We start from the raw sequence: 21,587 nt of genomic DNA, 5'->3' as shown, positions 1-21,587 counted from the left end.
GGGATTCTCCTTTTATTGGGGATACACACCAGGCACCCACTTCTCTTCTGCTGGTAGATGAGCTGACCTTCTGCAGGGGTACCCACGCCTGGTCCAGAGGGCTCTCCATCCTCTCTTTACTTTCGTTTGGGCTGAAATGAGACATTCCAATGAGTACTTGGCAAAGTGTAATTGCTTGTTATGGGGTCTTCTCTCCCTGGCTTAGTCTGGGTGAGTCCCATGCTTTTTCCACTCTACACCAAGAAATAACATGGTCGTGCTTTACTCCTTCTCTATCATCTCTCATATCCAACTGTTCACTAGGCATTATTTCTCCTAACTTCTCATGATTTTTAAATGCCATTACAAGCTGGATGTGGTGGTGCACATCTGTAACCCTAGCACTCAAGAGGTTGAAGCAGGAGGATTGCCATGAGTTTGACGCCAGGCTGGGCTACATAGTGAGTTCAAGGCCAGCCTGAACTAGTTAGACCTTCTCTCAAAAACAAACACAAAATAAAATCCTTTCCCAGAACTTCATCCCTGCCACTATTACTTTCATCCAGACCGTTGTCTTATCCAGCCTACTACCACAGGCTCCTACCTGGTTTGCCTTTCTGCCTGGATCTAGCCTTCTGTCCTCTGGACCTGAAGTGATATTTCAAAGTGTAAATTCGACTGCATCACCTCCTACCAAACTTTCTTTAATACTACCTTATCACTGTGGAGATAATGTCCAAATGCCTGGCTCCTCTCTGCCTCACTTCTCACCTCCCTAGGCTTCCTGTCTCCCCATCTTTCTGGTACATAGTCAGCTCCTCCGTGCTGCCTCTCTGCTCTGCTCTAGCCCCCTCCAACTCTGCTTCCTGACTTGCCTCCAGGTCTTTTGTGTCATACTTTGGAAATTGTCCATTTGCTTCCCAGACCTTCCACTAGACACACGATGCTGTACTTGGCAAAGTGTAATTGCCAAGAGAAGAATTTTACCTTATCCTTGTACAAAATGGGAGCTTCAAAAACACTAGACACAAATAAGTGAATATTTAAGTGAGTTGCTGATATTTCCATTTCACTGTTACTTGTTCAATATTATCTGATATTAAGTATTTATAAGATGCTAGATTCTATTTTAAGGTCATTAATCATAAAAAGTTAATTTGGTCTATGAAGTAGATACTATTATGTCCTTCTTTTACAAGGAAACCGAGGCATGGGGATACTAAATTACCTGCCTAATATTGTTCAGCTGGTAAGACACTGAAGGGAGATTTGACCTCAGCCTGTCCTATGGCATAGGCCCTAAGCTCTCCTCAGAGGCACGGATACACTTTAACAGTTTGTCACTGAGGCATGGCTATGTATAACAAGATGGATGAGCAGAGAGTTGGAAAAGGCCCATGATAACAAGAGAAGAAAACCTCTTGAATAATAAGCAGGAGACATGGGGAAGGGTCTTATCAGAAAGGCTTGGTGCAATTTGTCTGTAGCCACTGCCAGTATCAGCTATGTATACCTGGATGGTTTGAGAGGATAGAGACACTATTCAAGAATAGGCGAGTAGAGCACGCACCGTTTTATGTACTGGGGATACCAAAATAGGAAAGCACAGATTTTTCAAAGAACCCACAATCTTATGAAACAGACTTGAATGCATCAACTTTGGTTTTAGATACTGTTCAGTATTAGGTTAGACCTGTCTCCTCCCAAGCTTTATAATAGCCTTCATTCAAGTTAGGCACAAAGGAGATAACTGAAAATGCACATGTATGTATTGAGAATGCACATTAATGAAACCGAGAATAAAGCCACTGGAGTAAGTTTCTGGCTTTATTAAACTTTCATCAAAAGAATGGGGGAAAAATAAGTAAATTAAAATAGACTGTGATTAACAGTGTAATAGAGAGCTGTCAATCTTTCTTCTTGTAACTAACTCTAACTTTGTTTTCTTCAAAGCTTGGCTCATGCCAGCTAGTGTGGTGTCAAGTGCTTACCATGGGTGCTAGATAAAGATACACTAAGTGACTCCAGTAACAGGGACATCCGGTTCCCATTATTTTGGGTGCCTTATGTAGGATTATGGAACATAGGCAACGCATAGGCATTCATTTCCCCTATTCTCCATATAGTGGGCTAGACGAATTCTAGTTCCTGGCTTACTCACAGCCCTGGCATCCCAAGGTTTTCTGTAGGACACCTTGAAACACAATGTTTCCCTAAGGTAAGGACAGGGCTGGGGAGAATGATGAGGAGCTGTTTTAGAGCAGATGTCAACAGAGCCTTTTAATCCGTGCTGAGAATCATCAAACACAAGCCCCATGCCTGCCAGGCAGAGCGATTGAGGCTCAGACTCCTGAGCACAGGGACCCTGAACTGGCCTCCTGTGGAACTCTCCAGCCTGCGAACAAATGAGCTAGAAGGGAAGAGTGGCCTTTGCTCATTCTTCAAGAGTGTGGAGGTGGGAGTTGGGGCCAGCTTGGAGTTTAATTAAGGATGACAGCTGGCACAGCAGGTGAAGTGGCTCTGTGCTCCATTCAGGTCACAAGTTGCTAGTTGCACTTTGTTTTTCTCTACATATTCCTGCTGCCCTGTTCCCTCTTGGCTACTGCCTACTTGCTGTTCTGTGTGCTATCAGTGTGGCCTGGCCATATTCCCAAGGGTAAAGAGTCCAGCAGGGAAATACATGCAGAAGCTAAATTTTAAGGAAACTGGAAGCCTGTGCCAATAGAGTGCCCACATTTGAGGTGCTTCTTCCCTTGGCACACTCCTGTTTAAGTGTGCCCATCCAAGCCAGCAATGAAATCCTGGTTACCCTGGGACTTTTAATACCTGGAGGGAACAGACAAATATAACTATAGCATGTCACCTGTCAATGGTCCTCCATCAGAATGGATAATCGAATGCAGAGACCACGAGAGCTCCCAACACTTGTGCAAGCAAACCAGACACAGGCAGGAAAGAAAGCTGATTTAAAATCACACAATCTCAGGTAAAGGCATGTTACCTAACCCTCGGAGCTATGAAGATTTCTATATTAAAGTAACTGTACTTAAATAGTTTTATTATAAACTAGCATGAAAGTTGGGATCATTGAGTTGATTAGCCCAAAAGAATCTTATGCAGTATGAACAGTGATTGCAGGTGTTTCTGGATGGAAACTCTCCATATCATGCACTCTAATGAAGTCAAAAAGGGAGAGATGATCAAACTCCAGCCTTTCTTTCTCCTGTTCTGGGGACATGAAATACAAGTAGGCTAGAATGATTTAAAAAAAATCTCTCAACTCTCCTGAGATGGCATCATATTCTGGGAGACTAAAAGCTGGACATCATGGTTGTGGTACAAAGTCTTCAGGGAAATGCATCATCATAATGTGTAGAACTTGCAGTGATGCTGTATATGCTGTAAACACACTTCCTAGGTGTGAGGCTGTCCCTCTGTCACCAGCTGTCTGCTTGCACAAGGCACATACAAATGAGATAATTACATGCTGCGGGCACAGACTTTGAAAACAAAGTGAAAACACAAAGGCTGTGATCCTCCTTGTGGTGCAGTTTCACCTGGGTTAAATGGTTTTAATAAAGACAATTTGAGAAATTTCCATAAGGCCAGAATTCTACGAAGATGGGATTTTTAGAGTTCCTGACCAAACAGACCTTGATTAGAAAAGTACTGGAACAGAAAAGTCCTCTCTCAACTTCTTGGTACAAAAGTAAATCATAGCAAAAGTATTTAAAAATGTGAGCCGCCCATGGCCAATAACCTTTAGGTTTGGAGTGCCCATTCCTGGCTTAATGCTTTAATTCCTAGTCTTAAATTTTTAATAAATGAAAATTATAGGTGGACCCAGCAGGTAGGACAACATTTTAATTTTTGAGGGCATTGGGACTGGGAGGAGATGACAAAGACAGAGGCACTTGGAAATTAAAGGGAACTGAGAGATAGCCAATCCCATTATCTTTATTTTTCTAATGAAAATACTTGTTAGAGAAGTTATCTTAGTCTCAGCGGTAGAATAGCTTTAGCTTTTAAATCAGAGCTCCATGGAAACGCTTTACCTGTCTTGGAGGACGAGGATTAGCTGTCAGTGACTTGTGGCCTACATTCCTCAGTCCTGTTGTCCTTATGGTGTCAGTGTTCTACCAAAGGACGAGTATGCAAGAGAATCACAAGTTGCATCCCCAAGAAAGATGAAGTATCATGAAACTGGGTTGTGTAAGGTCCTGAGGAGCAATGATTTTGTTTCGTGTTTATTTATATCTGTCTCAATATGATATACTGCATAAATATAATATTTAAACATTTGGTAATCAAAAAAATTTTTAAATATTTGGTGATCAAAAATCTTGTAATTGTGGAGGGGAAAGTCTTTAATATTTCTGTCAGTAGTAGGAACAGTGTAGGGTTAAGTGCATGAACTTGGGAGACAGTCTCCCTGGGTGTGAATCTGACTCAGCCAAATATAACACCTAGGCAGGTGACCTAAATTCTCTGTGCCTTACTTGACTATACACTGGAAAATTAAGACTCCCTGTCTTGGGGTGGTTTTAAGGATTAAATGAGTGAACACGTGAAAAGCATTTACCACACTATCTAGCACAGAATATATGCTCACTCTGTCTTAACTATTGCTAGTTAGTATTGAAAAAGGTCCTTTAACCATTGTGAAGAAATGTCCCAGAAGAGGGAGGAATGTCGTGATGATAGCTCTCCACTGTTAACTGACTCTAACAAATTAGAAAGATTTTTGTGGGGGTCATCAGTTCTTACCAGGATATTTCTTCCTTTAGAGATATACTTACACAGCTTTTAACCTTATCGACTGCCTTTTTTTATACTATGCTATCTAGTTTTTAAAAAATAAGTGGATTCCCAGTGTCAGTTCCTGGAGCCTGGGGCCACACTGTAATCTGTCCACTGCCCTGTCACAGGGCACTATGGATGAGAGCCCTTGGCTGTCTTCCTGTGGGCCCACTTCGACTGGATGTGAATGAGACTTCTCTTCCTGACCCTTCTCCAGCAGGGCCGTGTGGGCTTCTTCTGTCTCTACTACCAACCTTTGTTCAAGTGGATCCTGAATTCTTGGCCACTGTCCTCTTAAGACTTGGGCTTTTCTACTTCTCATCCTTTGGAGTCCATTTTAAAACACATCTTAACTTGAATAAAAGAAAGCTGCCTTTTCACACTCCAGTTCATTCATCCAGCTGTCATTTTGATTCACAGGCTCTTTGCCTTTGAGATGTAATTGTGTGACTGATCCCTGACTGATATGGGTAGGTGTCCTCACTATGGTTTTATTTCCACAGTATATTCCTCCAGATCTCTGCATCTGCAATTTTGTGCTGGAACAGTCTCTCTCTGTCAGAGCCCTGCAGGAAATGCTTGCCAACACGGGTGAAAATGGTGGCGAAGGGGTGAGTACCTGAATTATGTCCTAGGTTGGGTTTGGGATACACCACAGCCCAAAAGTACATTCCATGTTCATTCTTGCAGCTGGGAACTAGAAAACCTTAGTCCTCCAGAAAAATTCATGTGGAGGTAGTAAATCTTTCTTCGAATTTAGGTTCCTCTTATTCAGCATACCAATTCTGCTGCGTTTGGACTGACCAGCCTCTCCCAAAAACTGGAAGAACTGCTTGAACAGGGCATAGAGCACAGAACCTACCCTCTTCTTACTACCTAGGATCCACCAAGCTATATAGAGTCTGGGAGGGTCTTGGGATTAAGGGTGTCTTTGAGGCAGCTTCTTTTGTCATGGGAAGATCTCACTGGGGATTTATGCCTGTTCCAAAGGAACGCAACCAGTTATAACACTTTGTAGATTATCTCTAGAATTTGGTCTTTACCAAATTCTGTGCCCAGAATTCAGTGAATTCACTGATGATGAGCAAATGCAGTGCTCCCATAAATTTCTGCCATCAGTAAAGGTATTTAACTAAGGGACAGTGCCCTGTGTCCCCTGTTTTACAAAGTCCCCAAGCAAGACTTTTGCCAGACATTTCAGTTTAATTTTAGATTGTTCATTCCCTGGTGACCCACATTTGTTTATATCTACATATTTATCATCAAATACTTGTAATTCTCCTGCCTGAATATCCCAAACCCAACCTCCCCTCTCTACTCTGCCCACTCCCGCATACTCTGTCAGATGATACCGACTGTCTTCTGGGATATTGCAACAGCCCACAAAGTGCTTTGATGCCTTCTAGAACTATCCCCTCCTCCAAGTTAACTATGCAGTTATAATGCTCTTTCCAACATGCAGATCTAATTGGCTGCATCCCTGTTTTAAAATCCTTTGTCTCCCCATTACCTTGAGGTCAACTCCAAATTCCTCTCAGGATTTGGTGAGTCCCTCTCATCACATGCCACTATGCACTCTGAGTCCCAGCCACACGGAATTCCTTTCACTTGCCAGTTCTTTTTTGCCTGTGATCCTGCTGATCAACTGTTTCCTCCACATGGAATAGCCTTCTTCCTTCCCTCTCTTCCCTTGGGTAATCCCCCCTTATCCCTCAAGGAACCAGTTTAGATGTTAGATCAGCTGAAAAGCTTTCACTGACCCTATAAGTCTGTTCTGTGGGCAACACTTAAGTGCTTTTTCTATCAGAGCTCTTATTCTGCACTGTAAATTGCAAGTTGCATTTTCCTTCTGTTTTGGAAAGTACACTGCCTGCGGGTAGGAGCTGTATGCAGCTAGCACAGTTTATTCTCACTTGACTTTCATGAAGTCATACATAATTCAGAAGTATCTCTTTGTGTTAAAGAGATACAAATCACGGAATCAATAGAATCATTGTTGTATTGCTCCTGATGTGATTTAGGCAGTCTTCCCCCTCTTGGAGCCAGGATATTCTCACTTATAAAATTAACTAAAGCTCTAGATTCCTAAATACCTAAGTTTTATAGCTTGTCACTGTTTTGATTTAGAACAATATGCTTTAGTCAGCTGCCTGGGAATAGCTTTCCTTTGTTCCTTAAAGCATTAACACAGATGAGATTTTTGTTCACTTAATAGTCCCTGCAATATGGGTTCACTCACCCCTTTCCTTGCATTGCCCTCAGCAATCCCTGTTTTCTGTGCATCCTCAGACATTTCCACTCTAGTGAAACAATTTTTAATTGCTTACCCTTTTTCCAAGACTCAATAGATAGTAATGTTTGATGAGGGACACCTGGTTGATTTTAAATTTCATCACTTTCGTTGTCAAATAAGACCTGCTAGACCCTACCTATTTATGGCCCCAGCACAGAAATTGGGAAAACAAAGAGATATGTGTCAACTGGAGAATTATCCTTGAGTATTGTCTTATCCTATTTCGTTCAAAACGTATATTTCAAAAAACTCCCTTTTCTTTATCATTTAGCTTCAGTGATTCAGGGTCCTATGTATGAAAAAGTAAACTCAAAACGTATTTTCCCTTCTTGTCAGTACCTTAAATAATAATCTTAACTTAGCTGGTCTTAAAAAAGAATAATAACTCATTTTCGAAATAGAACGGGAAGACCAACTTATTCAAATTAAACTCTTAGTTTTAGAACATATGAGTAAGCTCTACTTTAATCGATGTTTTAGCAGAAGTTGATGCAATATTGTTATATAATGTAAGGACCGTCTATAATTTACAACACTTAGACACCAATACACTTAAGCTTATTGGAAAAATCTACTCTTTTTGAAATCCCACATCCAAAATAAATGATCCATGACATTTTTATTAAATATCCATTGGTTAATAATGATCACCATGTGGACTCAAACTCAAATTTCTTATATATCATGTTTCCCTTTTGTGTTATTTTACCAGAGATAAAAGAAACCCAATAATTTTTTTTTCCATCTTGACACATGCATTATTCACTAGAGATCTTCAAGGTAGAAGGAAGAGACTTGAGAAGGGAAAGAGAACTGATGCAAATGGTACTCTCAAAATCATTATTTTATTATCCACTGGTAGCACCACAAAATAGTACCTGGACAGCAGCTTCAAGCACTAAACCCTCGTGGCCTCCTCTCACAATTCCAAATGGGCTTTCTGTCATTGGTAGAAGAAATACTACTTTAATATAATCTTTTGAGTCTGATTGTTTTGCTTTTCTGAAATGACTACTGTGCACCTTCACTATTAGTACGTGATCGTAGAAGGTAATATTCAGCAGAGAAGAAAAAGAAGAAGAGAGGAAAAATAAGGAAGTGAGCTAACAAAACAGACTATAATGATTCTCTGGAGAGCCTGGGGATGTGTAAGTGGGAGGATGCCTCTTTTGCATGCCACTCTGTTCAGTTTGGAAATAGCCATTTACTGCCTTTAAATAAGTATTACTTTCACTAATGATCATGACTGCCACCAAACAAGATGCTTTGAAGTGTGTAATTTTTCCCTCCTAGTCATAAATTAGCCCTTGTGTGATGGGTCTGTTCACTGATGTGTAGCAAGTGTACATTTTTTAAAAATGACTTCTACTGTTTGTTCACTCACGTGATGAGTGTACAGAAGTCTTCCTGCAAGGATTTACGATGCTGCAGCAATCTCTCTGGCTAACAAAGGAAACAAAGGTACCCAGCCAAATTTAACAGCATAGAATTTTTATAATCAAAATTCCTTAGCTGCAGCCAGCAGGACATGGGAGCCAGCTTTATTTTGAAAGGGAAAATAACGATAAGGAGGACCTGGGGGCAGAGATGGCTTGGTGCCTCTCGGAGCCTGCACTAGCTAAGCACATACTTGGATCACTTTACCCCTGGTCTAATCCCATCTAATTTAATTCTGGGGGAAATAACCAAGGGACAGATTCTTGACACTGTGACCAATTTTATGGCTGGAATTTGAAGTAGAATCCTTGCATAAAAACATGGAAGTATTTTCACCTTTCCTGTTGAATGGATCTATAGCACACATCTGTAAACTTCAGCACAGTGTGAGGCTGAAGGAGATGCCACTGTTTCCCGCTGAGCCAGTGGTGGGGAACCGATGCCACCTGTGAGATTTGATTTTATTTTATGACAAAAGATGTTACTGTAGGAGTTGGATTTTTTCTAAACTGAAACGCCTCAGTTTTAAAGTTTAATTGCAGTGTTGGCACTTTGGAATAAACAAGTGGGTTTTGGGTTGCAGATTGAGCACTCATATCTAAAAGGTCCACTGTCACCACTCTAAGCTTGCAATCTCCAGCATTCTATAGAAATAAGTCTAAATTTAAAATGACCAGCATTTATGGTGGGAAAAGCTCTCCTTGAAGTCAGGCAGATGTGTTTTCAGGCCAGCCTGCAGTGAATCATGTGACCTCAGGGACAAGTCGTTTCTCCTCGCTGTGCCTTACTTTCCACATTTTGAAAAAGCAATCTACCTCATAGGGTTGTGAGAATTAATTGAGATCAGAGTCCACACCTGCCTGTGGGTATGGAAATAAATACTGACACCTCTCTTCCTCTCTGGCCCACTTCCTCCTGTCATAGACCTTCAGGATTATTCAGATTGCCTCAAAGTAATGGGGGTTCCACGCTATTTGACCAGGTGCATATGAAATGTAAGGCTATGTAACTCCCGATGGGTTTTGACGTGAACTTACTTGCTTCTAAAAATCAAGGGTCATGATTAACACAGTCCCCCACTATACTCTTTATAAGAGTTCCAGTTGTCTCAGAAGTTGACTTCATCAAAGTCAAACCCTTAAAAATGTAAATGAGAGATGAAATATATATATATAATGAACTAATGCTATATTTGCAACATGAATGGTATGTTTTATCCATATCCAGAAAACATAGGTTCATACTTGACTTTAGATGCTAAAATATCTGGTATGCGAGTACTGTACACACTCCGCCTTCTAACCTTGATGGGAAAAATGTGACCTGAAAAGATACTATTTCTACAAGAATCTTTCTCACTGAAAGTTCCTTCTTTATTTCCGCGTGTTACTTGAGTAATATTATTAATTCTAAAATGAGCTTCAGGCTCCTTTCATTTATCCATCTCCTTAAACTGGGAAATACTACACACAGAACAGTAGTTACAGAAGTGCTTGTGTGGCATTTCTCCTGCTTCCCGAGAATGCTGTGCCTGCTGGAAAGCTAGGGGTTGTTTTCTGGTATCATTGGAACCTATAGCTGATCAGTGAAGTATGAACGTACATTATCTTTATTCATGTAAGGGACCTTAAATTTCATGTCGTGACATACAGTGGTACTTCAGTTTGTGAATTTATTTTGTTGTATGATTTTAGAAGAGATTGTTGTGCTTGTGTTTATGTGGGAAAGATTGCCATGGTGGGGTTCATCACCCGATGCAGACTTTGCAAACAAAAGTAAAATTTTGCCAGATGCTTCTGTTTGCCAACCAAATTGTTTACAAACAAAAGTGTTCATGAACTGAGGTACCACTGTACTTGACAGCAAGTTCTTACCTTGCAGCTAAGTTTAGGAGATCTATCCATCTAGTAAAGTCACAGAAAATTTAGTAACAGGTGGCAACCTGATTTAAAAAGGGCCTACTAAAGGTGAATCTTCCCTGACACAGATGGGTGATGAACAAAACAAAACAGTTGCTGATGAGAGGATCTGGAACTCCCTCATTTAAAGTCTGAACACTGGCTATGCTCAGACCTAGAGATCTTGTCCAAACCCACCCAGAATGAAGAAGGCTCACAGAATCCTTGCCTCTTTCTTCCTGGGTCCCTGAGTTCCCATAAGCATTGTACTGCAAGAAGAACAGTACATCTAGGGACCAGATTAGCCTGTTAGTCTAAGGTCTTTCCTTTATAATTGCAAAAAAAACAAAAAACAAAAAACAAAAAACCTCTGAATGATAATTTATTCAGGTATGTGCATGAGAAAGGATCAAGACTAGTGGAAGAACTATGTAGATAACTCAAAGCCTCATCCTTATTTATAATTTTTTTAAATGTTACATATTTAAAAAGGAAATTATTATTATTTTTTTAATTTTAGAAATAAAAGGAGGAAAATACTAACAGATCGACAACGTTTTACAAAATAGCAAAGGATCAGTACAGACATTACAGAGTTACAAACAGAGTGGTAGGGAATTAACAATGCTTATTGTATTACATATTGATATCTTCAATGTAGTTTCTCATGAAAACACATATAGACATAGAAAGCTAATCAACCAATGCCTCACTGACAGTTTCTTTCAGCAAGGAAATACAGGACAGTAGAGCACCTGTGTTAACTATCCTGCATATACATATATACAAACTTTCTCCTTCTTTCCCTTCTCTTTTCCCATATTCCAGTTATAAAAAGGAAATTATTGAATGGTCAACTCTAGCAGTAGACATTCATTACACTTTTAGAATAGTTCATGAGATTTTCTTTGGAGAAAAAGTACAAAGTCACTTATGCTCATATGGGGATGTGAGTTCTAGGTCTTGCCTATGTATCACTGAAACCCTGTAGGATAGCTAAGACACACCAGAGTTACCATGCTGGGCATTAAATGTCTAAACTTATTGGTTGGCAAAATGTGACTGCCTCAGACTGTCTAAGAACTGCCTTGTGTCCTTGCTCTGGAACCCTGCCACCCACAAAGTACCCATGCCTTTTGATATGTTAAACTGGGGACATTCCCCTTGCATACCACCCAGTTAGTAAGAGCAGGATACCATGTCATTAAATTCATACTGTGCTTGACATGACCTTGTTGTTTCTTTGGAAGGGAGAAAAATGATATCTGACTTTGGAATGCTGCCCACCACCTTTTCTTGGGGTGGGGTTGGTCATTCATACCTACTACAAAAATATTTTTGTGTTCACAAAAGAACAAACAAATCTCTTTGGTAAAATTGCTCTTATGTACAAGAGCTTGTCAAAAGCCCTTCTGTAAAAATCTACCCTGTGTCAGAGTTTACCTTGCAGGTTTACTCATGGAAGGCAACTTGTCTCAGGGATAGAACTTTCCAGAAAGCTTAGGTTTGGTTCCAACACTGCCACCAACAGGAAACATAACTCCAGGCAAATCTCTTATAGATTCTGGGTTTTGGTTTCACTAGCTTTAAAAGAGGACATCACTTTGATGCAAAAGTCCTTTCTCCCAGTCTGTGAGGGTTGTAATCTTCCCTGTTAAAGTGGGAAAATGTCATCACCTCACTTCGCCTGGTGTGTCCCACGCACAAATCAGCACCACGTAGCTGTGAAAATGTTAACCTGCTTATATTAGCAATGGCATTTGAGACATTGGCCCCCATATATTTAAGTAGAATTAATGTGTTTCTGGTTTTGTATGAATAAAGAGAATTTTCCAAAGTCCATGCAGGATAGCAGCAGCACTAAAACACTAAGTGTTGATGATGTATAATTTTAATTTTCTGAGACCCAATTCTCCTATAAATTATAGTTTCTTATGGAGGGAAAGCTATTCCTTCCTAAAAAGCCAGTCTTTATTTTAAGAAGTTGAATGTTATTATAAATGAGAGGTCTCCAAACTAAGGTTTCATTGTGGTTTTCCTTCACAGACTAAATTTTTATGAAACAATAATTTTTATTTTTTCATTTCCCTTTGCTTTCCCCTGCTTACTGTTCATTCTCAAATTATAGCATGATTTTAGGATTTTAATGCTAATAAAATGAATATTAATTGTTCTTGGATAAGGTGATGTTTATGAAGATGTGTGCAATTAACTCATGTTTCATTTTCTGGATTAGCCCTTTGATGATGATGTAGTTTTTAACTAAAATATGCCATCCTGAAGAACTTTCTTTGTGGTAAATGAAGAAAAGCACCTTCTTTGATACTAGAAAAATCTGATCAATTGGTTGATTGATTGATTGATTACAGTATTTCTAAGAAAGAAAAATCTTAAATTGCTCTGGGTGGATTTCCTAATACAAATATCATTATAAAAATTGCTGCAGTCAGATTTAGACTATATCATATTACTTTACTATAGTGTCTTGATGATTTCAGCACTTTACTAAGAGAGAAAATAAAAAACAAACTTTTGCATCTCATGTCACTATTAACTTCTAGCTAAGAAAAAATATTCCCCAGATGGGAAATCCACCTTTTTATTGTATTTTTTAGTAAGCATGCGTAGATTCCTCAAATAAATTTAGAGCTTTAAGAAAGACCAACTTACGCACGCTAAAATATCCACTTACTGTTCTGTTTTGGTTTTGCTAGCTCAGTGACCTCTCGGAATGGGTATGTTACTCGTGCTTTAATATGCGTGTACTTTGCATGGACAGCTGACCCTAGCAGTATCTGTCATGAACTTGGCCTTTCACTTGTGAGCATCCAGGCCATTTCCATTCTCTGTGCCTACGCGATTAAAACAAGGAAACCACTCCTGCACCTCACACTTCAGTTCTGTGGAGTTAGAGGTGGCTGCACACTTAGAAGTCTGTTGCCAGGCAGCTTCTGTTACCACTGCTCTGCAGCGAGGAGAACGGCTTGCCTGTGGACGCATTTTTTTTCATGAAGACATTGAAAGTTATTTTCAGAGCTTCTCTTTTTTCCCCGCTGAAGTGGCTTAGATGGCCCATGGCCTTCGGCGTCACCTTGGTGAGAGGACAGAGTGTGCAGCCTTGCCTTCGTCCAAGCTTCTCAGTGCTTCAGACCTCTTTCAGTGCTATTATGCAACTCCAGCTCTCTCTCCATAAGGCTGGAATTCATAATAAAATGGAAAAAGCTAGTTTGATACTTTTTGTTCCTCATGAAATATCCCCAAAGTGAGCCGACAGAACAATCAAATGTTAATATCAACAATTAAGAATAGCCATTAAGTTTAACTAGCTTTTTACATTTCTTCATATCCCTGTGGAAGCATTTTCAGTGAAAGAATCCACAGAATGAATTTTTCAAGCTCTAGACCCTCCCAGACCTTCCACTTCTTGAATATCATGCTGCAGCTTTCGTGTATTTGCCTTTCCTTTGGTGGATCTGACTTACCCTGAAGTTGGCACCTCACGTTTAAGCCCAATCTGCCTTGTGACCCTGATGTTGTTTTGTGGATGTGCTAGCACTTAGCCGTGCCAATGTCACACAAGCCCTAGAGCCCTTCACCCTTGTCACAGACATTGCAATGCTCCGTTAGAATAGTTTTGTCGTAGCGGCTTTGCTCATCTCAGAAAGCTCCAGCTTCCTCCTCATGGTGGACTAGAGGTGTTTGTGCTTGTTTTGTTTTCCAATTTCAAGTACAAAATGTTTTAATATCTTTATTAAGTTTCTGAGAGGGGAAGGAGCAGTTCGGCTTTCTAAGCTTTCCTCCAGCACATAATATGTAGGAAAATAGTTATATTTTTCAGGGGAGAGGTTTTGATGGTAGATGTTGCTTAGAAAAATTAACTGGTTGGGGGCCAAGAGCAGAGAGGGGTTATAAAATAGACTTCAGCTGAATATTTAGGAATATATTTTCATTTTAAATTGTAAAGCATTTGAATTTAAGGAAAATCTTTTATTTTTAACAAACTTGCTTAATTATTACCAGTAAAGCACATTTGGAATTCAGAACGTCCTAGGGGAATAGAAATCCTTCAGTTTATTTATTAGACTTTTTCTTTGAGCATGTAATTCACTTTTAATAGCTCCTAGAGTTTAAATTATATATTTCTAGGGAGAATTGAATGAACTAAAGGAAATTCCAACTTATTTCCATTTCGTGAAAGATTAATAAAAGCATGGACTTGGATATCCTATAAAAGAAAGACTGGCACCAGAGAATCCTTGATCTTGACCTTGACCTTGTCATTTTAATCCTCATTGAGTAAAAATCCTGTAACCAGCAACATCCCCACCCTATGATTACCACTGTCTGGATTCAGAATGTGAGGATCTGAACTGATGAAGTGGAATTTATGGAAAGAAAGGAATACGGACAGGAAGATTCAGGAGATTTACAGTGTAGAAATGACTCCTGCTCTGCAGAGGACTAGAAAGTTCACCTGCAATGTACAAGAAAAGCTAAAGGCAGATACTTGTTTGTACTTGGTGCCTTATGCTATGGTTTAATCCTTGGGCTGGTACTGAGGGGGCCAGATGGAGAAGGAAGGTGCTGGAATAATGATTTGGGTGATCTTGCTCTTGAGTAGGAAGAACCAGTATAGTGAAAGTGGCCATACTTCCAAAATGGTTATGTAGGACCCCAATAGGCAAGACTGCATTTTCTGGCCTTGATACAGCCACTTTCTAGGCCTTGCTATCTCCACTTGCAAAATGTAGACTGTGAACTAAATTAGTGTCTTTAACATCTGTCCCAGGACCAGTCTCTGTGCATGACGGAAGACTCACGGGTCATCAGAAAATGAAGAAAATGGTTTCATTAAGTTACATTTACAAATGGACAGATCTGCCTTTTAAAAAAATGTTCTATGATTGTGTCCTTTTTAGTGCTGTTACAGTATCATGTTTATAAAATGGGTTATTTTATTTTAGATATTATTGTGATAGGATAGGTGACAGCTTTTGTTATTTTAATTTCCTCACTACACTTATTAGGTTTGCTACTGTTGTTAACATTGAACTGGCTCTTGAACTTGTAAAAACTTTTGACCTTTTCTTGTACATAGCTCATGAATTTCATGATCTGAGTACTTTTGCCCATAACCAAAGGAGTTTTGCTTAAAAGCTAATGCTTTAAAAATATTTTTCATAGTGAAAGCTAGATAGTTTATGCGATTGCTGGTTGTCATTACTCACATCTTCCTTTATGGCTAGTGATGAATGTTAACTGAAGGGAAAGGTGCTCAGGGTTTACAGGCACTAGTGTACCCCTTTTGTTCTTGTTACTGAGAGGTCGTGCAGTAGCTCAACAAGAGTCACTTGCTGCCACCTCATTAATGACCAGCCACCAAGAGTTGGGTGTCCCTCACCCCATTCTTCTGCTGCACATCTGCTTTGAGAAGGTGAAGGGCAGTTGCCAGAAGATCCCAGATGCAGTTGATTCCGAAGGAAGTAATTGAGAGCTGTTTTGTGTGAAGGAAGCCAGTGCCGCTGAGGTTTCCTCTGCAGAACTGCCTTTGGGAATTTACTTTATTTTTTTTTTATTTTTTTTTGGTTTTTCTCCAGTACCGGGAACCGAACTCATGACCTTGTGCTTGCCAGGCAAGTGCTTTTGCCGCTGAGCTAAATCCCCAGCCCCTGGGAATTTACTTTAGAAGATACTTCCCTTTGGCTCTTTCCCATGAGTTGGAATCTCTGGGTAGGTTGGGGCCCATTTGGAGATTCATGGAATTTTTTTCTAATGTTTCCTACTTTCATGCTTTTTATGAGATATTAGAAAGTTAAGCTGAATGCATTACTCTTTTTCTATATGTCTCTGTAGTTGTTTATTTTCTAAAGTTATGGCTTGGTTTTAAGATTTTTTTCAAAGTCGATACTCAAAACTCAATAGCATTCCTGTATACAAATAACAAACTCACTAACAGAGAAATTAGGGAAACAACACCTTTCAAAATAGCATCCAAAGAAATGAAATACCAAGGAGTCAATCTAATGAAGGAAGTAAAAGATCTTTACATTGAAAACTACAGTACTCCAGATTTAATGCAATTCCAATCAAAATACCAGTGGCATATCTCACAAGATTAGAGAAAACATTCCTAAAATTCATTTCAAACCAGAAGAGACCTAGAATAGCAAAATCAATTCTGGGCAACAAAGGCAAGGCAGGCGGCATCACAATTCCTGACTTGAAATTATGCAACAAAGCCACTGTGATAAAATAACATGTTATTGGCAAAAAACTGACCTGAGGATCAGTGGAATACAAAATGCAAATGCAACTCCAAACACACTCAGTCACCTTATCTTTGACAAAGGGGCAAACATGTACAGTGGAAGAAAGATAGCCTCTTTAATAAATGGTGCTGGAAAAACTGGCTTTCCACATGCCAAAGAATAAAATTAGACCCATGTCTATCACCAAGCACTAAACTAAAGTCAAACTGTATCAAAGATCTAAATATTAAAACAGAAACACTAAGTCAATTGGAGGAGAAAGCGGGTAGAAATCTTGAAGACATAAGTGCAGGTGTCTTAGTTACTTTTCTCTCCTTGCTGAGACAAAATACCTGACACCCAAAATTAAGGAAGGAAAGGCTTATTTAGCTAACAGTTTGTGGAAGTTTCAGTCTGTAATCAGCTGGCTCCAAGGCAGAGTGGCACATGGCAGAGGGCAACAGTTTATGGCAGTAGAAAACAGCAAAAGCAGCAAGAACAAAAAAGAAAAAAGGAGGAGCTGCACAGAACAAGCCTCTTTCCCTCCCTTTTATTGTGTGCAAACTACCTGCCCCAGGGCAGGTGTAGTACTCACACCCATAATCCCAACAATGGACCATGAATCAGTCATAAACTCTAGAAGCCCACTCCATGACTGCATGAGGCTTTGGGGGAACATCCAGACACAAACCATAACAGAGAGTTAATGAAAAAAGCCCAGACTGCATGGGAAATACTACAAAGAATGAACAAATGGGATTTCACCTTATTACAATGCTTTTGCACATCAAAAGAAATCACCAACAGAGTGAAAAGAAAATGCACAGAGTGTGAAAAAATTATAGCCAACTGTCCCTCAAAGGACTTATATCTAAAACATGCAAAGATTGGTTTTGTTATTTTGGGGTTTTTTTCTCTTTAAAATGAAAAATAGAATTTATATGTATATATAAGGATAGCTGGGATAGGTGTATTACTGATGTCTGTGGTTTATTGGAAGGAACAGTCAATGCTTAAAATTTTCTTTGTTCTTGACCAATTTTGCATGCTTGTATCTGGTAATCAGAATGAATGATCTAAAAACAGCAATATGCATTGTAAGAACCATTGTTGAACTCCCACCACCTTGTATGGTGAAGCTATGCATCATTTCAAAACTTTTTATTATTTATTACTGTATTTGATTGTTTGATCAATCTTACATTCTTATGTCTGGTGGACTGAGCAACTTCATTGAAAATAACAGTATGTAATGTAGCAACCATTGTGAATTCCTATCATTTTGTTTTGAGGTCATGTGTCATTTTTGTTGTTTTTCTGTTGTTTTGATTTTGTCTTCATTGTTGTTGTTTGTTAGTTTTTTATCTTTAAAATTATAAAAGAGTTGGAAAAAATCCGAGCCCCCCAAATTCAAAGACCCAATCCAAAAATGGGCATCTGAGCTGGATGTGCACTTCTCAGATGAAGAAATACAGAGTGCAAATAAAATATGAAAAAAATGTTCAGCATCATTGGTCATTTGAAAGATGTGAATTAAAACAACGCTGAGACTCCATCTCACCTTTGAAAGAATGGCCATCATCAAGAAATCAACCAATAACAAATGCTGGTAGAGTATAGGGAAAAAGGTGGTGGGCGTGTAGACTGGTGCAATCATGGTGGAAATCACTATAGAGATTCCTCATAAAACTAGGACTAGAGGTTCCGTTTGACTCAGCTATTCCCCTTCTGGGTATCTTCCCATAAGAATTAAAAACATCATACCACAGTGATATATATGCACCCATGTTTATAGCAGCACAGTTTGTCATAGCTAAATCTTGGAAACAACCTCAATGCCCATCAACTGAGGAATGGATAAAAAAGATGCTGTCTTTTTATGCAATAGAGTACTACTCAGCTATAAAGAAGGATAAACTTGAGATCTTTAGAAGTAAATGGATCCAATTTGAGATCATACTTATAAGTGAAATAAATCAGACTCATGTGTGAACATCATATTGTCCCCCTACTGTGAGAAGCTTAAAGAATAAATAAGATCCAAAATGCCCAATAGATATTGTGAAATGAGAAAAAAACTTTTCAAAAGGAAAGAAAAACTAGGATAGGGGAAAGGAAAAGAGAAGGAAGAGAAAAGGAAAAAATATATGTATGTACTCAAGATACTTAAGACAGCTATACTACTAATTTCTCTTAGTTCATTGAAAAGAAAGGTTTGTTCTGATATTGTTTGACCAATTTTTCATGCCTATATCTTGTATTCTGAGCAACTTGTTTGAAGATAATAATATGTATTATATTAACCATTGTTATTCTCCTATTGTTTTGAAATTGTGTTTCATTGTTTTTATTGTTTTTTCTCTTTAAAATAAAAAATAAAAGCTATTGTACTCTGAAAAATGAGATTAAAGAAGATATCAGAAAATAGAAACATATCCCTTTTTCTTAGGTGGGAAGAACCAATATAATGAAAACGGCCATACTTCCAAAATTGTTATACAGATTTAATGCAATTCTGATCAAAATGCCAATAGCATACCTTGAATGATTAGAGAAAAAATCCTGACATTCCTTTGGAACCTGAGAGACCTAGAATATCAAAAGGAATTCTGGGCCATAAAGACAAAATGGGGGCATCACAATCCTGACTTGAAATTATACCATAAAGCTACTGTGATTAAAAACAAACAAACAAAGCAGCATATTGCTGGCGCAAAAACAGACCCGAGAATCAATGGAACAGAAGCAACTCAAACACACTCAGCCACCTTATCTTTGACACAGAGCCCAAACACCTTAACTGGAAGAAAGATAGCCTCTTTAACAAATGGTTCGAAAATACTGACTTTCCACATGCTAAAGAGTAAAACAAGACCTGAACCTTTCACCATGCACTAAACTAAAATTGAAATAGATTAAAGATCTAAATATTAAAACAAAAACACTAAATCTGCTAGAAGACAGAATAGGTAGAACCTGCAAGACACAGGTATATGCAAAGACTTCATTTTAAAAACCCCAGTTGCACAGGAATTACCACAAAGAATCAACAGCAGGGATTTCATCTTATTAAAAAGCTTTTTGCACAGCAAAAGAAATCACCAGAGAGTCAAGAGAAAACCCACAGTGTGGGGAAAAAAAACAAACAAACTTGCTAACTGTTCTTAAGGCAAAGGACTGATATATAGAACACAGGAAAAACTCTAAAAATCAGACCTTCCCCTCCAAATTTAAAGACCCAGTCCAAAAATGGGCATCTGAAATGAATAGACACTTCTCAGGTGAAGAAATACAAGTGGCAAATAAATATAATAAAAAAATATTCAACATCAGTGGTCATTCAAGAGATGCAAATTTAAACAACGCTGAGATTCCATCTCACCCCAGAAAGAATGGCTGTCATCAAGAAATCAACCAATAATGAATTCTGGATGGACTATGGGGAAAAGGAACACTTCTCCACTGCTGGTGGGAATGAAGACTGGTGCAACCACTGTAGAAACCAGTGTGGAGAGTCCTCAAAAAATTGAAACTACAGGTTCCATTTGACCCAGTTGTTCCCAACTCGTAGCAAATTCCCGGTTGATACCAAGACCCAGTTGTTCTTGGTATCTGTGAATTAAAAGCACCATACCATAGCAATCTGCGCACACCCAAGTTAGTAGTGGCACAGTTTTGTTTTCGTGTTTTAGTAAACATGGAACATTTTTAAAAATTCAACCAGTGTACAAAAATGCACAAATGGGTCAAACAGGTCTCAGATTTTACATGGCAGGTATTTTCTCAATTGCATGCCCCTGTAATTTATGATTTTGGCTCAAAATTAAAAGTCATTCAGTGAAATTAGAAGTAGCCCATCCCACAGACTTGCTAAAACCATCAAAGAAGAGTATCTCCCCCTCTCTTTGCTCCGACCACAGATGGACACCTGCTTTTCAGCCAAGTGCCTGTGGTTGAAATTGATGGGATGGTGCTGACACAGACCAAAGCCCTCCTCAGCTACCCTGCTGCTAAGTACAACTTGCACGCAAGGACCTGAAGGAGATACAAACGTAGTATCTGTGCCTGTACATTTGGCAAGAGAAGCAGTTTGTACTAGCCAAATCTTGGAAATAGCCTAAATGCCCATCAATTGATGAATGGATAAAGATGATGTATTTCTTTTTATACAATGGAGTACTACTCTGCTATAAAGAATTGAGACATTTCTAGGGAAAGGGATGCACCTTAAGACCATACTCTTAAGTGAAGTAAATCAAACACACGTGTGCAAATGTAGCATTGTTTTTCAGGTGTGAGAAACTGAAAGTATAAATAAGGACTAAAATGAATAATAGATATTGGGAAATGGGAAGAAAATGTTCAGTTGGGAAAAGGAACAAGGGACGGGCTAAGGGGAAAGGAAGGAAGGGATAAGGAAAACAAGAATAGAAGGGGATAAAAGCAGAAACAAAGCTTTGGTAAATACCGAGGGGAATAGGGATTGGAGGGAGGAGAAGGGAATGGGAAGAAAAGAAGCAAGATATATCATGTACAGGTACACATTCTCTGTGATAAATATTATCAGTATGTAAATGTACCAGTAATTTTTTTTTAAATTTCAGAATTGCTGCTAAAGTGTTTCTTAATGAGTACAGATAACTGACCGATAATTACTGAAGCAAGTCTTGGCAGTTGTGCAGAGGGAGAGAGCGACTGTGCTGATTCTCTAACCCTGAAGGTCACACTCCCATTTCCCGTTCAGACTCATTCATAACGGAGAATAAGGCATTTCCCCTGTAGTCTGTGGAACCGTGTTCTCATACTTCAGTACTCTGGCATCTTCACCTTATGTCTCCCCCATCCCTCCACTGTTGGGATTTTTCCATGTCAGCTTGATAAATTAATTATTTGCAAATCTGGTCTAATTTTATTTTACTTTATTTTATTTTT

The 21,587-nt window shown here is 39.0% G+C and overlaps 1 protein-coding gene across 1 annotated transcript in view; it reads left to right on the top strand.

Annotated features, from left to right (window-relative positions):
- Nucleotides 1-21,587, top strand: part of Ryr3 (ryanodine receptor 3) — a 547,606-nt gene that overhangs the window by 188,104 nt on the left and 337,915 nt on the right. Inside the window, exon 3 of the mRNA XM_005381167.2 lies at nt 5,283-5,390. Within this exon, the coding sequence (XP_005381224.1) occupies nt 5,283-5,390 (108 nt within the window). The remainder of the gene's footprint in view (nt 1-5,282; nt 5,391-21,587) is intronic.

Source organism: Chinchilla lanigera, unplaced genomic scaffold (assembly GCF_000276665.1).
Source record: "Chinchilla lanigera isolate Chin_1 unplaced genomic scaffold, ChiLan1.0 scaffold00015, whole genome shotgun sequence".
NCBI lineage: Eukaryota > Metazoa > Chordata > Mammalia > Rodentia > Chinchillidae > Chinchilla > Chinchilla lanigera.
This window is presented reverse-complemented; position numbering and strand designations above follow the sequence as displayed.